Raw genomic sequence first — 14,149 nt, forward strand, 5'->3', positions numbered from 1 at the left:
CGCTCCTCACCACCAGCCAGGTTTTGCCTTTGTCCTGCTTATAACTGTCACTATCCCACCCTTTATTGCAGCCATTCATCATCGGGAGAAAGGCTGGGAGATGATATTAAGGTTGTAGGAGATGTCATTTGTATCAAAGCTTCCCCTCCTTTCTTTTCACCCTCTCCTTGCCCGTTCTCCTGCATATGCTCCATTCCTGTTAGGTTTTGCCCTCCTCAGCAGACTGGTCATCCCTTCACCCAGCTCGTAAATGATTGCTTTAATAAATATTACGGCCCCCCTCCGTTTTCATGTGTGAATGGCCCAAGTGGCATGTCACTCGTAGCCGAAGCAGGGAGAGATTTCTATTTTCACACTTTAAAAGGCCACAACAAATCCAGAAATAGGTTCCTGCCTGTCTGGCATTGATCACAGCTTAGTGTTTATCACTGTGGAGTAGCTCACAGACGCAGCCGATTTAAGGGAAAGCTTTACCAACCGGATCTGGTCATTGTTTTTCCTTCCCCGCATTTATTCAAAGCGCTGAACTGTTTATATACCACAAAGATGGGAATTAAGAAAAAGGGTACGTGTAGAATTTGCCAGCTGTTGAAGTCTTATTGTTATCTTCTGTATCGATCAAACCCGTTGTCTCTTAATTGGATATTGACTGTTGTGAGGCAAATAAGGCAAGCTGTCAGAGAGGGGAGGGATGGGGCGCGAGGTTTATCTTAATGGTATGTTGATCATTGCTAGTCTATAAAAGCCAGTGGGAGAGGAGTTCATTAAACCAGCCTGCAATTGCTTTAAAAAAAAATATGCTCTGAGTCAAGATGATTAATCATATATGTGATACCACAATCAGAGAAAATCCGCATTGTTGCTTTGGTATTTACGATGCTGGAGCTTGAAATAAGCAGATGCACTGAAACAAATTCATTAGGGACAGCGATTTGTTTGGTCTGTGAGCCTTAGCTAACCGTAACCAACATTCAAGGATTTTTAAAATTTTTTTTCCCCTGTGTTGTGTTTTGTTTTTCTGCCTCCTTGCATTTCTGGCAGGCTGATTGGAAATGCGTGCTTGCCCTGCGCAGGAGCCTCTCTCCTCTGCGCTTGGGGAGTCCTGGTAGGAATGGCAGCGGGGCAAAGGAATACTTGAGCTACCTGACAGTGAACCTCACAAAAGGCTCTGGAAAATGCTTTTATCCCATAAATTGTAATAAGCGAGGAATGCGAAGAGGGAGGGAAAGCTTGTCGGGAGCGATTGGCTGCGCCGGCGTGAGCTGCCCATTACCAAAATGGAATCTGCTGGGAAGTCTGTAGTATATTTTAATTTCTTTCCTGGCTATATTTTAGTCTGTGTATTGAATAAGTTGCAATAACTGTCAAGCAGAGTCCATTAGTGTCTCCGAATCGGGCCTGCCATGAATCAGAGGGGAGATTAGCAGGATAGGCTCACTTTTATGAAGGTCCCATGCAGCTGTGACTTGTCGAAGAAACGTTCAAAGGGGCAATAAACAAAGTTCATTTCGAATTATCTCAGTGTGATGCGTTTGTTATCATATTTATTCTTTGACAATTCAGGACTGGTTATTAAAAATTTACGATACGGGCAGAGGTTTGTGCAGTTTGAAAAACGAGCGCTCGCAGCAGCCACCTGAACACACCTCGTATATCACCGTGCTGGCGGCAGGAGGGCAGCGCGGTCCCGGGGAAGCCAGGAAAGCTGCAGAAGCTGCCTGGTTGGTTATTATCCAGGAGAGGAAGGAAAAAGGTGCCTAAGTCTGGAATGTGAAGGGAAGAGGAGGCTTAACGGGGAGTTTGAGAGCGGAGGCCAGTTCCCAGCTGGAGTCTGGGCCACCTTCACCTGCTGGGGGGCCCCAGGCGCTGAGCTGCTCGCTCCTTCCTCGTGGGGTAGTGGTCCAGGGCAGCAGGTTTTCCTTCAGTCGCTCTTTCAGGATACACTGAAACTGAAAGCCATCATCAGTTTTGGCCAAGTGTTTTCTAACTGATAGAAGGAGCTATAAGCGTACAGCACTGCAAGCTCTATGAGAAGAAAATCCCGATATTTTCCCAGCAGGATGAGTGAGGAGTCCAGCAGGAAATCAGGGTTCTTCTGCAAAGGATACGAAACAAAACTGGGGGAGAAAAAGGTGTACTGAATCCAGAAAGCTGAATCTTTTTTTTTTTTTTTTTTTTTTTGTGTGTGTGTGCAAGTCTTGAGTGACTTTTAAACACAGTAGGATGAAAGTTATGAGTTTAGCAGGCACTGGGGTAGTACTGTTATTAGTATTTCCTTTTGATTCCCTTATAATATTACCTACATTATAATAGAATTTGCAGCTTGCATTTTAAATACAAACTGTGGATAATTTTGTACCATGAAATTGAGTGAAAAATTTGATACATAAAGCTGTACCATTCTGAGACATAGACCTTGGAAGAAAAGCATTATTTAAAGAAAGAAAAGATCCATAAATAACTGTTTATCAGATTTGCAGGCACATTTGTTCAGAGTTTTTGGTGTGCTTCAGTTATGCAAGAAAATGAACGTGACATTCTTCAGTTGCTTTGACAAGGATAATTTCAGAAACACTGCCCTATCATTCCACAAATTGGCACCTTCTCCTTCTTTGTCGTAATGCATTTTTCTGGGGCAGCTTTTCTCAGCAAAACTGCCTGTTTCCCAGGAGTTTTCACACCTGTTCAGAAAGGGACAATGAGGAGGAGTGGGATGGATTTAGTTAGAATAGCAGCTCCGACCTGGCGACCATTTATTTTTAAAGTCAGAGAGCATTTCTTATGTCAGCACAGTGGAGGAGGTTGCAGGATATTCGGAATGATGCATTTTCTCCTGTTTTAATCACACTAGCCAGATCCCTGCCTCCCTCAGTCATTTCCACACCAAACCTTTTCCTAAATGTGTGGATTTAAAAAGCCTTTCTAATCCAGTCTGCCGTCAGTGCTGTTGTGTCCAGCCTTTGCATTTGCTTTTGGTAGTTGCAGAAATTAAATGGCAACTAAAATTTGAACAAAGGCTGGAGTCTGGGTCCAGGTTCATCAACGTCCGTCATGGACATACCACAGGAAAGCATCAGCAACTCTTTCCAAGAGGCAGGCTGACCAAAGGGTCCCATTTCTTGTTGAGGATGCCTGCAAGGAGTTGAATCCCAGGCTCTGCTTTTGGATGGCCTCTTTGCAGGGACATCTCCCTTCCTTCTCTGCGATGCTGCAGCTTCACTTGCTCTGAAGGAGAATCCAGCGTGGTGGAGTCAGTGCCGTAATGTATGGGAGCCAGGAGCAGCTGAGTGCCAGGGAGAGCTTTCGAGGGAGGCTTTGGGCAGATCCCAGCAGCAGAACGGCACAGAGCTGCCTGCAGGCTCAGTCCTGATGCTGATGCTGCTCCTCTTGCCTCTGCTCGCTGGTGACTTCCTCCAGGGTAGGCGAGACCTGGGCTCCCGGCTTAAATGGCGGCGCTGAGGGTGTGGGAGAGGGGCAGCGAAAGAAGCTAGCAAAAGCCCTCCTGGTTTTCTTCCGTGCCCTTAATAAAGAAGTTACAAGAGGGCACATTCCCAATTCCTTTTTTACTTTGTAGATCACCTCCAGCAGACAGATTGTCTCGTGGACCACTTCCCCTCCCCTTGGCGATCAAATGACATTCCTGCGGTGGCTACAGCAGTTGCTTACATGGAAAAATAACATTAGGAAAGTATTTAATGTATTTTTAGCTGTCTTTAAATGCATTTTAGCAGCTGGAAACAAGGGGAGCTAGTACCACATGACCTGCGGGCTCTCCATAGACCACCACCGAGTGCTCAGAGAGCCGCTAGCGGCAGGGAGCCCCCGGGCTGGGGGGCAATGAGTAGTGTGGGCACCCTTTGTCTGGGCAAAGGAATTACAAACATAGAGGTTAGTGGGCAGAGAGCAGCAGCTCAGAGGGGCAGCAAGCTAATGGACTCTGCTCACTCCAAAGCTCTGCGATTTGGGAAAATCCTGCAGTCCTTGTAAGGAGCAAACGTCCTGTAGAATATTAGCAGGGGCTTCCCCAAGGGAAGGACTCGCTCCCCAGCTGCACAGCACTGGGGTGTCCTCTCCAGGCTGTGCTCCTGGCCAGGTTCCGCTCCTGACCCTGGGCTCCCACCAAGCCCCAGGCCAGGCCAGGGCGAGTACGTTAACATTTCTGGAAAGAATATGCTCAACAGATGGAAGCTGAGTACTATTTTTACTGTTGCTGGTGCAGTGAATGCAGGGACCATGTCAATTGATTATGTGGGACAGCAGCAGTCCACAGGAACTAGAATTTCAAGGATTAGGGTCTCCCCAAGGATTGCTTCGGCTTGCAGCAAGATGTGTTTGGAGGAGGAGGAATTCCTCGCCCCTCTGGCCAGAGGGATAACCTTTGTGGCGAAAACAGAAACCGGGCTTTCTGCCCCCATCTGAGCCAGCCTCCCAGGACAACAGTGTTAGGGGCGATGTGAACTTCCTGCACTCATCGCAACGGGATGCAAGCCTTGCAGGAGTTGTCTGCACTTCGGTAGCAGTGGTGTTTTGACTTTCACGGCTTTTTTTGTCCTACCGGAGATGCTCAGATAATGCCTGCCTCTAATACGTCTGGGGGTGACTGTCACATGATTCACCCATTTTAAAGGACATTTAGGGAAATTAGGTGGCAATTTTATACTGAGTAAGCAGACTAATATTCTGTCACTCTGCATTACTCAATCAGCCGTCGCTCCAAGAAATTAGATGTTAGGTGTTTTCAGTTAAGTGGCATTAAACTTTTGTGGACCGAGCAGTAGGATTTCATGGCAAAAGCATTGTCCCACTTTAGTGAAAGCTTTGCATTAACAAGTTCCATCTTAATAAATTATTCTGTTCAGCCTGCCTCATGACTTACGCTATCTTAAGATCCTGCCCTTAATATTAAAATGCAAGCACAGATTTCCTTTCCCAGTACTAAGGCTGCGTGAAAAGACACTGAAGCTAAGAAATCCCCTGTCTGCATCAAGATAATTTTTCTCTGAGAAGGAGAAACAAATATCCATGCTGAAATTGAAGCACTGTGGAGAGGAGGAAATTCTGCTGTAGATTGTTCTTCCTCCTTCTTGTTAAAAAAAGAAATCTCGACTTAATATATAGTCTGTTTCCAAACTACTGGCATCTTTCACAAATATAGGCTGCTTGGCTTAGGAACAGATAGCACAGTTTGTGTAGCCAAAGATAGTTGTCATGATGCACTTATTAATGAGTACACATATCTCTGAACATCAAATGCTGTGCTATTTTCAGAGAGGTCCTTTCAGATCTCTCTCTCTCTGTTCTTTTCAAAATTATTTTTCCTTACCCTTCCTGCCATCTTCCTTCAAAGCTCAGGGGCAGGAAACGGCAAGAGAAGGGACCTGGGAGAGGAGATGTGCTCATCCATCCTGTTTCCCCAAGTCAGGAGCTACTCCGTGCATGTCATTCCTGACAGATGTTCGCCTAATCTGCTCTTAAAAACCTCCAGTGATGGGCCTTTGACAGCCTCCTTAGGCAATCTACTCCAGCGCTTTGCCGTACCTATCATTAAGAAGGGTTTCCTGATATCTAACTTGCAATTAAAGGCCGTGATTTCCTGTGCTACCCGTCATCACGCTGACCCTGCAGTCAAGCCAGCTCCACCAAGGCGGCTGTAGATCTTCCCTGCCATCAGCACGTCCTGGGTAATGTGCTCTCCTCTGCCAGAAGTCCCTGGCGTGGCGATGGCCAGGTTTCCCTCTCGGACCCTATCCAGCTGGCCAGCTCAGGCTATCGAAGGGGGAGACTTGGAAGTCCCAGGCGAGGCACTGCCGTACAAAAGTTGCAGCAGTTTTCTGCTGATAAAGCTGAGAGTGCTTACCATGGGTCCCAGGGCTCAGAATAGGTGCTAAAACCTTTTTTCTCCTGGAACAAAATGTGCTGTGAGAGCAGTCGTACCATACATTGCGTACATGCAATCAATTGCATCTAGCGCTTTGGGCATGCATTTTTTGATGAGAGCATTTCTGTAACAATTGAGGAGTTTAAAAGCACTTACAAAATCACGGAGATGACAGGTTAGGTTTGCTTTTTTCCCCCCAGTTGCTTCCTTTTAAACAATAGCACACAAAATACATCCCACGGCAGTGGGGCATGCTGGAGAAGCTGTAGGTGCCAACGTGCTGGGAGCACAACAGCGATGCAGGGGGGCTGAGGCAGGTGCTTGCTGGCGTGCAGCAGTGATTGAGGGTGAGCCAGTACAGATACAGGCATATCGCAATATTGCAATGACAAGATAAACTCCGAGCCACTCATAATACACTTCTAACAGCGCTGAACGTTTTAAGAGTATTTCCTTCTACAAATTATTTACAACGGGAAGACGGTGGTGATGAATTCATGTAAGGCAACAGGGGAAATAATTCTGACTGCTGAGGACAGGTATTTTTTACCACGGAAAGGAGCTAGCTGAGTATGCTTTTGCTGCCTGAGTAAATGACAGCAGTATGCAGCTAAACTGGTTTTAAGACAAGGAAATTTTGGTGGCATCCAGAGTTAAATGATACGAGGATAGGTAAGCAGGGAGCGTGTTGCTGTCAGCAGAGGTGATCAGCCTTTGTTTAACCAGCAATTTTGGCAAGTGGGTCAAGGTCAGTGGGGCTTTGTCTCTGTATTTTGACACGTGCACCGCAAACACCCTGATATCCGTTTCACGTTGTGAGGCGCGTGCGCCGACACGGTGCCCCCCAGACAGGCTGCGATGTGCGGCCTGGCACGTGCACGGCATCTACCACAGTGCCAAGGCAGGGTTTCGGGAGTCTGGGGGCACCGGCAGCGCTCCGGGCCCCATACAACATCCCTGCCCCAAGTAGGGTCCCGCCTGTCTCCCGTCACCTGGCCACGTGCAGGTTTTTCTTCCTCCACGAGCGTTTTTGCTGGGCTGGCAGCTGCCTTTCTGTTTGTGCAAGGCATTGCTGAGCCGCTCGTCCCCCCGTTGAGTTCTAGCTTGCTTGGAAGGGCTTCAGCGAGCTGGCCATGTTCTTTCAGTCAGGAGAAAAAAGGACAAAGTTCGTTTGCAAAATGAGCTTTTTTATTATTTTTTATGATTATTGTTTATGAAACACTTTCGGATTTGGACTTGGTATTCCACGTGGTATGGGAGGTAGCTTTATTGCGTGGGAGAGGTCTTGGTTTCAAGCTAACAATTAGAAGAATACATTTCAGCCTTTGTCGATAGAAAAGTGATTTCAGGTGCTCGGGAATGCTCTGCCTCTTCTTTGTGGTTCAAAGGAAAAAATTTTAAACATTTTCCACCCTGCAGCCATTGAGGCAGTGAAAGACAAAACCCACAAGCTGCTCTGATACGTACGTAACAAGCTACTTCTCAGCTGCCCGCTTCTTGTAATAATACACAGGTGTAGACGCCACTTGAAATATACTTTTGGAGAAGCTTGGCGCTTTTAAAAATTGCATTATCTCCACCGTGCAGTTTGTTAACTCCGCAGGACGGCCAAGCAGAGGCCCGAGGCACAGTTGGTGTAGTCGATGAGGTTGAAGGGCGTCACGTTTTCCCGAACACCCCCAACGCCGCCAGCCCGCCGCTCCCCTTCCCCAGCCCTCCTCTAGAGGAGAGGCAGGAGCCTCTCTGGAGGCAAACAAGCCGCGCAGCGCGCGAGGTGCAAATATCTTTCACAAATGCCAACGCTAAAAACGTCCCCGCGCCGGGAGTGTGACACACGGCGAGAGGCGGCAGCTCGCGCCGCACGAGGCGGGGACGGTTCGGCAGCGCTGGCACCGCTGAGGTGCCGCGCTCCGGCCCCGCGGCCTACCCGGCGGTCCCCACACGCCACCCTCACCACATGGCCTACCCAGTGCCCCCCGCCATGTCCCCTCCTTGTCACCCCCTCTCCCAGCCCCGCTTCCAGCCCTCCACCCTCCTCCCCCAGCTCATCGGGGCTTATTTAAATAAATAGGCTGGCGGGGAGCCAGGATCTCATCATTTTAATGCAGTGTAAAACGGAATGTGCATAATTATATGCGAGCCATATGCGAGGGAGACAGCTCAGCTGCGAATTTCGGGAGGCTGCGAGAGGGAGAGAGCGAACAGCCAGGGATCAGATGAGACGGAGCGGAACAGAGTGCAAGTGTCACCCAAATGAACAGTGTAATGAGCGCGCTGCCGACACTCCTCCTCTCATCCACGTCTCCCTTTCGCTTCAGCCCAAAACCGGAGAGTGCTGTAGACGAGGAGGCAAATGCTATCTGCAAGCAGTGTTGCTAATGGGCTCTGTTAATGTCTCCATTTAAACTTCGGCTTTCTTAATTAACAGTGCAGCTCCAAATAACCAGGAACTTTTAATGCATCTTCGTAATTAAATATTTTTACCGCCTTTGATTGAAGGATCGCTGTTCTTGCTAGATGATTGCTCCTTTCAGGACGTCGCTTAAGCACGGGGGGGGGGAGTCCATTTATCCACAATAGTGCTACATGTAAATTACAAAGTATGAAAACGTATTTATTTTTTTTGGCCTTGATGTTAAACTGAAAATACATTATCTAGGGATTGCTTACGCATGTCAAAAAGTTTAAACGAGTACGTATGTAATGTAATCCTGAAAAATGCAATGAAGTATATTGAAACCCTGAAGTTACTCATGGTTTCCAGCTCACATATTTCATTTGGGGTTTGTCTTTTGTTGTTCTAATTATTACACTGCAATGAATTTGCATGTTCAACCTACGCTGTGTAAGAAAGCAGCACCCCAAGTTCTCATATCTAAAAGGGGTACTGCGTATTTAAGCAAACTTTTTAATAATGTTGTGTTTGGGGATTCCCGTCTGTTTTAATGATCTGAGCTGTTATGCTTTTAGCTATTTTTTTTTCCTTCCATTATTTGTAAGTCCCTAAATAGGCCATTATATTTCCCTTCAGGCTAGAGATGAAGATGGACATGCTGAAAATTTTCCCCAGCAGCACTATGCTAAGGAAACTCCAAGACTTGCCTTCAAGAATAACTGCGAACTACTTGTAAGAATAACATACTTACAACAAGTCTAGATTGTTACTTTAGCACAGTGAAAACCGTTTTTTTTTTCTGAAAGGCTTTTGTTCATTATGACATACATTATGAAATATTACATTTTTTTTTCTTTTTTTTTCTTTTTTTTTTCCTGTTTAGCATTGTAATGCTAGTTCTGGTATCCGTGAACAATTTTAAGATCTCAAATTGCTTGAAAATCTCGTGTATTTGATGACAGAACGTGAGCGGCCTTGTGGCACTGCCTGGCTCGGCATGGTGCATGGGGGCAAGCTGGGTCGGGGGTGGTTGGCCAAGCTGGGAGAGCCTCCGAGGACCCCCAGACCTCAGGAAAGCCTCCGAGGTCCCCCAGACCCTCCAGACCCCTCGCCCCCATCCGCCCCCATCCACCTCCCGGCTCTGCATCGCCTCGGGCGCCTGTGGCTGTGCAGGGCTGGCAGGCAGCGCTCCCGTAGGGCTCAGCTCTTCCTCCACCTCCCAGCCCTCTCCTCGCCTCTCCTCTGCTGCGGGGAAAGAGCGAAAGCCAGGAAAGCACTGACGGGGAGCCTGGAGTGTTTACGAGCCGAAGGAGAGCCGATATCAGCTGCGAAAGGATCTCTGTTCCAAGGCAGGGTTAATTCGCTGTTCATTTTAGCATTTGCAGCTAGGCAAGATTAAAAGCAAGCAGGAATGCCTATTATATTTCTATTAAATGAATCTGTTGGGACCTAATGTTCTTGATTAGCTTGCGAAAATGAGTGCTCCACGATGAGTTTTTCTGTTTACCTAAAGTAAACAGAGAATGAATTGTAATATATTTAAAAGAGATTCACACACTGCGCTTGAAAATGGAGTCTTAGATGAAGCGGTAGGTCTCTCCCTCACACTCGCTTTTCTTCTTGGCCGCACCTAGGTAAAATGTGTCATTTGGCTAACTGGAAATATTTGCAGAGAACTGTAATGCTGGGTTAGATTTGGGAACAACCCACAGCGCCTTTTTTCTAACTATAATGCACGGGAGGGGGGTGGCGGCGGCAGAGCAAGCTGTGCTCCCACCGCACCAAAACCCGTGCACGCCTCCCCTGCAGCAAACACGGGACCAAACGCCAGCCTTGGCCCCCCAGGTGGGGTGTCCAGGGGAGCTGAGCCCCTGAGCTGGCATGACCCAGCATAGGAACCAGCCCCAAGATTGCTGTGGTTCATGAGAGATGCCCAGACTCTGCCGTCCCTTTGAGAAGGGCTTGGCACTTGTACTGGAGGACCATAGGCTGATGTACCCCCCAGAACATCGCCGGTGCTAGGCCAGCCCCTGCTGGGTCATGACAGAGCTTTCAGCATGTTTAGAGCCACCTGTGTCACTCAGAAGGGTCAGCGGGTTCCCAGCATAGTTCCCCAGACAAAAAGAGCTTTGAACCTTACGACCCGATCTTGCTTCCTCTTGAATCCTTTGCGAAGTTCCTGTTGGTTTCAGGGGCAGCAGGATTGTGTCCTAAGGTGAGGAAATGAGACAAACACAAAAAGGGATTCCCCTCTGTAGTCACAATTACTGTGCCAAGTAAGTGGAGCGGTTTCTTCAAGGCCTTGCTTAATTACTGTGCCCCAGCTCAGGCCAGGTCTGAGGAACCATCGCAGCCCACCACGTGCCCCTGAAGTCAGCAGGGCTTCTCAGTGTTGCAGGAGTTCAGGGCTAGGGTCGTGAGACAACACAATGGCATGTATACAAAATAAGAAATGTATTATTTTGACTGAAAATCTGCTTTATCTTTAGTGCAAGCTATCAAAGAACCAATTAACCCCCCTTGTACTATTAAAATCAAGCATTCTTTCGGTGCCCAGTTAATTACTCCTCTATCAGTATGCATGTAAGTTACTGCATTGTTATAGCGCTTCTGTGCCTGGCAAAAGCTCAAATCATCCAAGTTAGTCTTTCATGTGCTTTTTTGGACAAGTTTCAGTTCTTGTTTGAGGAAGTAATAAAAGCAATTTGTCATAGCTCTATTTTTCCTATGCTATTGGAAACAAAATTGGCAGGGATGTAACCTGTACTCAATTTGCATGCGGGGAAAAAAAATAGACAAATGATGAGTATATACCTCTGCTATCTTTAAAGGTGTATTTTAGGAATTTTCAGAGAATATACAATGCTGGGCTGTGATGATGGCTTCGGTGGGGGGGATCTGGTGTTATTATTTGTTGAAGATGCTCCATGTTTTGCAGAGAGGTAGTGGTTTTCCTTCTGTATTTGCACTTTTCTGGAAACAATGCTATTATTAAAATGTGCTTGAGAGTCAAATGAATTGCACGGGAACTGGTCAGTAAGACGGTATCTTTCTCCTGAAGGCTAGTCAGTATTCCTGTGTTTTTACTAGCAACTATCTCTTCGGGTGGGGAGAGGGAAAAAATACGAAGGAAAGGAGTGGGGACAGCTGCTTCCTCTAGAAAATATTTTCCAGTGCTAATACCTTACCCAGGCTCTACCAGTGCCAGTCAGATGCTGACTTCTTGCTGTTCGAGGAGCGAATAGCTGAGATTTTTAAAGGAAAGAGAAACTGAAACTTGTTTGTGCTTTTGAGAACCAGGAAGTCCTTGGAGTTTTCTTAGCGCAGCTGAGAGCAAGTGCTGTGATAGCCTGTCAGGTGAGCTGGGAAGCCGAGGCTCAAAAGTGCTTTCTTTGCTTTAGGGTTCAGCTGCCATTTTCCGGCAAGGCTTGCTCCAGTGAGCGCGGGCTGGGGAGATGCTTGCGCTCCGGGGGCGCTGCCAGGCGGGGTGCAGGGGCTAGGCGCTGATGGCTCTGCACGCGAGGAGCCGCACTACACGGGCTGCATGCTAATAGCCTGGGTCAAGGGCACCAGCGAGAGCTTTAACTCCTGAGTACTTGGAGGGATTTGAAAGCGCAGCAGCCCACGGTATTGCAGGTTGTGTGCTTTCTTCGTTGCTCGTACCTCGAAGAAGGAGGTGCTTTGGCTAGAGAGGTGCTGCTCAGCTATGTGTTTTTTTTTGAGAGAGATAGATATGAAATAGGAAGAAGAACAAGTTACAATTTGGGCAAAATAACCCCCTGAGTGCTTACGGTGGTTGTGTGCATTAAGAAAAGCAGAGACAATTAAAGATCTTGGTTGGCATAGAAAGCCATTATGCAGTTATGGAATTAGGCGAGGGTATTCATGCCCCGTGTTAAATCCAGATATGCTCTGTGTCACGCTGTGTGTTGTAGAGCACGGAAGGCAAAAGCGGATGAGATGCTCCAGTCATTGAGGACATAAAATTTTCCCTGTGAGCTTTTCAGCAGCTTTGAGGATCCCGTTTTCTTAAGGTTAGCTACCCATGGTAAATACTGGGAACTGCATAATATAAAATTTCTTTTTAAAGAGCCGGGCCAGCAGGCTGTTCTGGCCAGCCAGCCACCCTACTGCCATCGGCACTGCCTCAGTATTTTAATTTCTTATTCCACGAGTGGCTGGAAGCTTTCCCTTTAGGCTGGAAGCTTTCCTTTTAGGCCCATCTCTTTGCTTCCATGCGGCAGAGGCAGAATTCAGTCCTCTGGAAGCTGATTGTAAAAGAGCAGTACAGTCCAGCGAATAGTGGATATGGGCAGAGAGATGGGATTAGCTGCTGAGAAAGGGCAGGCCAGGATGAAAAGGCCACTGAAAAGACCGCAGCCCCAGCCCCAGCCAGCTGAAATTCCTCAGCCATTGCCTAGAGAAAGGGAAAATCCATCTGGCACCTACCCAGGTTAGTCAGGGTAGGAAGAGCCATGCTTGGGTGCCTTTTAACAAAAGTGGGAAAGAAAAAAACCAACGGCTCGTCCTTCCCCCCTCCTGGCTGCCCAGAATATTGAGTCAAGGTTTCAGAGCGGCGCGCTGCTGTATGAGCACAGGAGGGCCTGATGGGTTAAGGAAATTAAACGCCAGGTTGCTTTCCAGATCATTTGTTTATGGAGATGATCCGAGTACCACCCACCACTCTGGGATTAGATGTAAAGTAAGTGAATAACAAAACAAAATATAAACACCCTGAAAAAAAATTCATTTCCAGTCCCACACCCAGCCGCGATCCGTGGTTTTGCTGCAGTAAAACCGTGGTCTTTTTCTCTTTGAAATCAAAAAGTGTGCTCCTAGCAGTTCTGCTCGGGGAGGATAAATTTGTGACTCCAGCGTGCGATGAATTAGGAGATAGTCTTGGTGTTTGGAGGCCGTTATGTAAAAGACACAAAATGAAACACGCTTGTTATTGGATTTAACGCAAACTCACCCACAGCCAGTGATCTTTAATCACTAACAAAGAGAGGGAGAGAGAGCTCTGAAAAGACATCCAGCACAAATACGGGCAAAACCCGAAATGCAGACCCTACGAGCAAACCCTACAAGCAGATGCTCGTGGCGTGTGGCTGCTGCTGCACTAGAGGCAGGGTCAGGAAGCATGGCACACACGTGGGACCCACGAGGGTGTGACCAGGTCGACTTCAGGTACACCGTGCTCGAGCAGGGAGATGCTTTAATACTTAGCAGGCTGGTTTGGGAAAGCACGGAGGGTGTTTGTGATTGGATGAGTCCGGTGGCTTTTGTAGTCCTAGCCAAGGTAAATGTAAACGCGCGCATCAGTGTTCTCTGGAGGCCACGAGGGTTTTGGTTTTAGAAAGCAGGGTTTGGATTCTCCTTTTTGAAGGTACCTAGCCTATCTGCTGCTTGCTGTCAAGCAAAACTGCTACCAGACGTTGCTTCAGCACTAAAGGGAACTGCCCGTCAGTGCGCTTACAATCACAGTGCCCTCAGGGGAGGACCGGATTAGGGGGCAATAGTTCTGCTCATCCCCTCACTTTCCCTTCCCCCCTTTCTTGTTGTCCATGCTGCCCCCTTATTCCTAGCGGAGAGAAGAGCAAAAGCAGAGCCTACCTGGTGTAGTTCTCCCTACTGCTTTCAGGTTCAAACCAGCAGAGGGAGAGGGAGAGCACCTCCTCGGCCTTGTCTCCTCAGCCTCATCCAAGGCTGGGACACCAGGGCTGTCTGACCGCAGCCCCATGGCTCACAGGGCCATAGGGACACCTCCAGCCTTCAGGGCATGACCCCACTTCGGACATTTTTCAGCCGCCGATGGAGAGCCCTCCGTTGGCTTCAGGGCCTTTGGAGCAGGCCCGGTGAGCTGCCAGCTCTGGAAC

At 47.9% G+C, this 14,149-nt stretch overlaps 1 protein-coding gene across 3 annotated transcripts in view; it reads left to right on the forward strand.

The window, feature by feature from the left end:
- LOC121067197 (sine oculis binding protein homolog) overlaps nt 1–14,149 on the forward strand; it is a 113,812-nt gene that overhangs the window by 52,069 nt on the left and 47,594 nt on the right. For 2 of the 3 annotated variants that reach the window (XR_005818150.1, XM_040551379.1), the window contains exon 5: nt 8,910–9,005. The exons of the other annotated variant lie outside the window; for it this stretch is intronic. Coding sequence is in view for 1 of the 2 variants with exons in the window: in XM_040551379.1 (XP_040407313.1) it covers nt 8,910–9,005 (96 nt within the window). In the remaining variant the exon portion in view is untranslated. The remainder of the gene's footprint in view (nt 1–8,909; nt 9,006–14,149) is intronic. 3 annotated transcript variants of the gene reach the window in all.

Source organism: Cygnus olor, chromosome 3 (genome assembly GCF_009769625.2).
Source record: "Cygnus olor isolate bCygOlo1 chromosome 3, bCygOlo1.pri.v2, whole genome shotgun sequence".
In the NCBI taxonomy this organism is placed as follows: Eukaryota; Metazoa; Chordata; class Aves; order Anseriformes; family Anatidae; genus Cygnus; species Cygnus olor.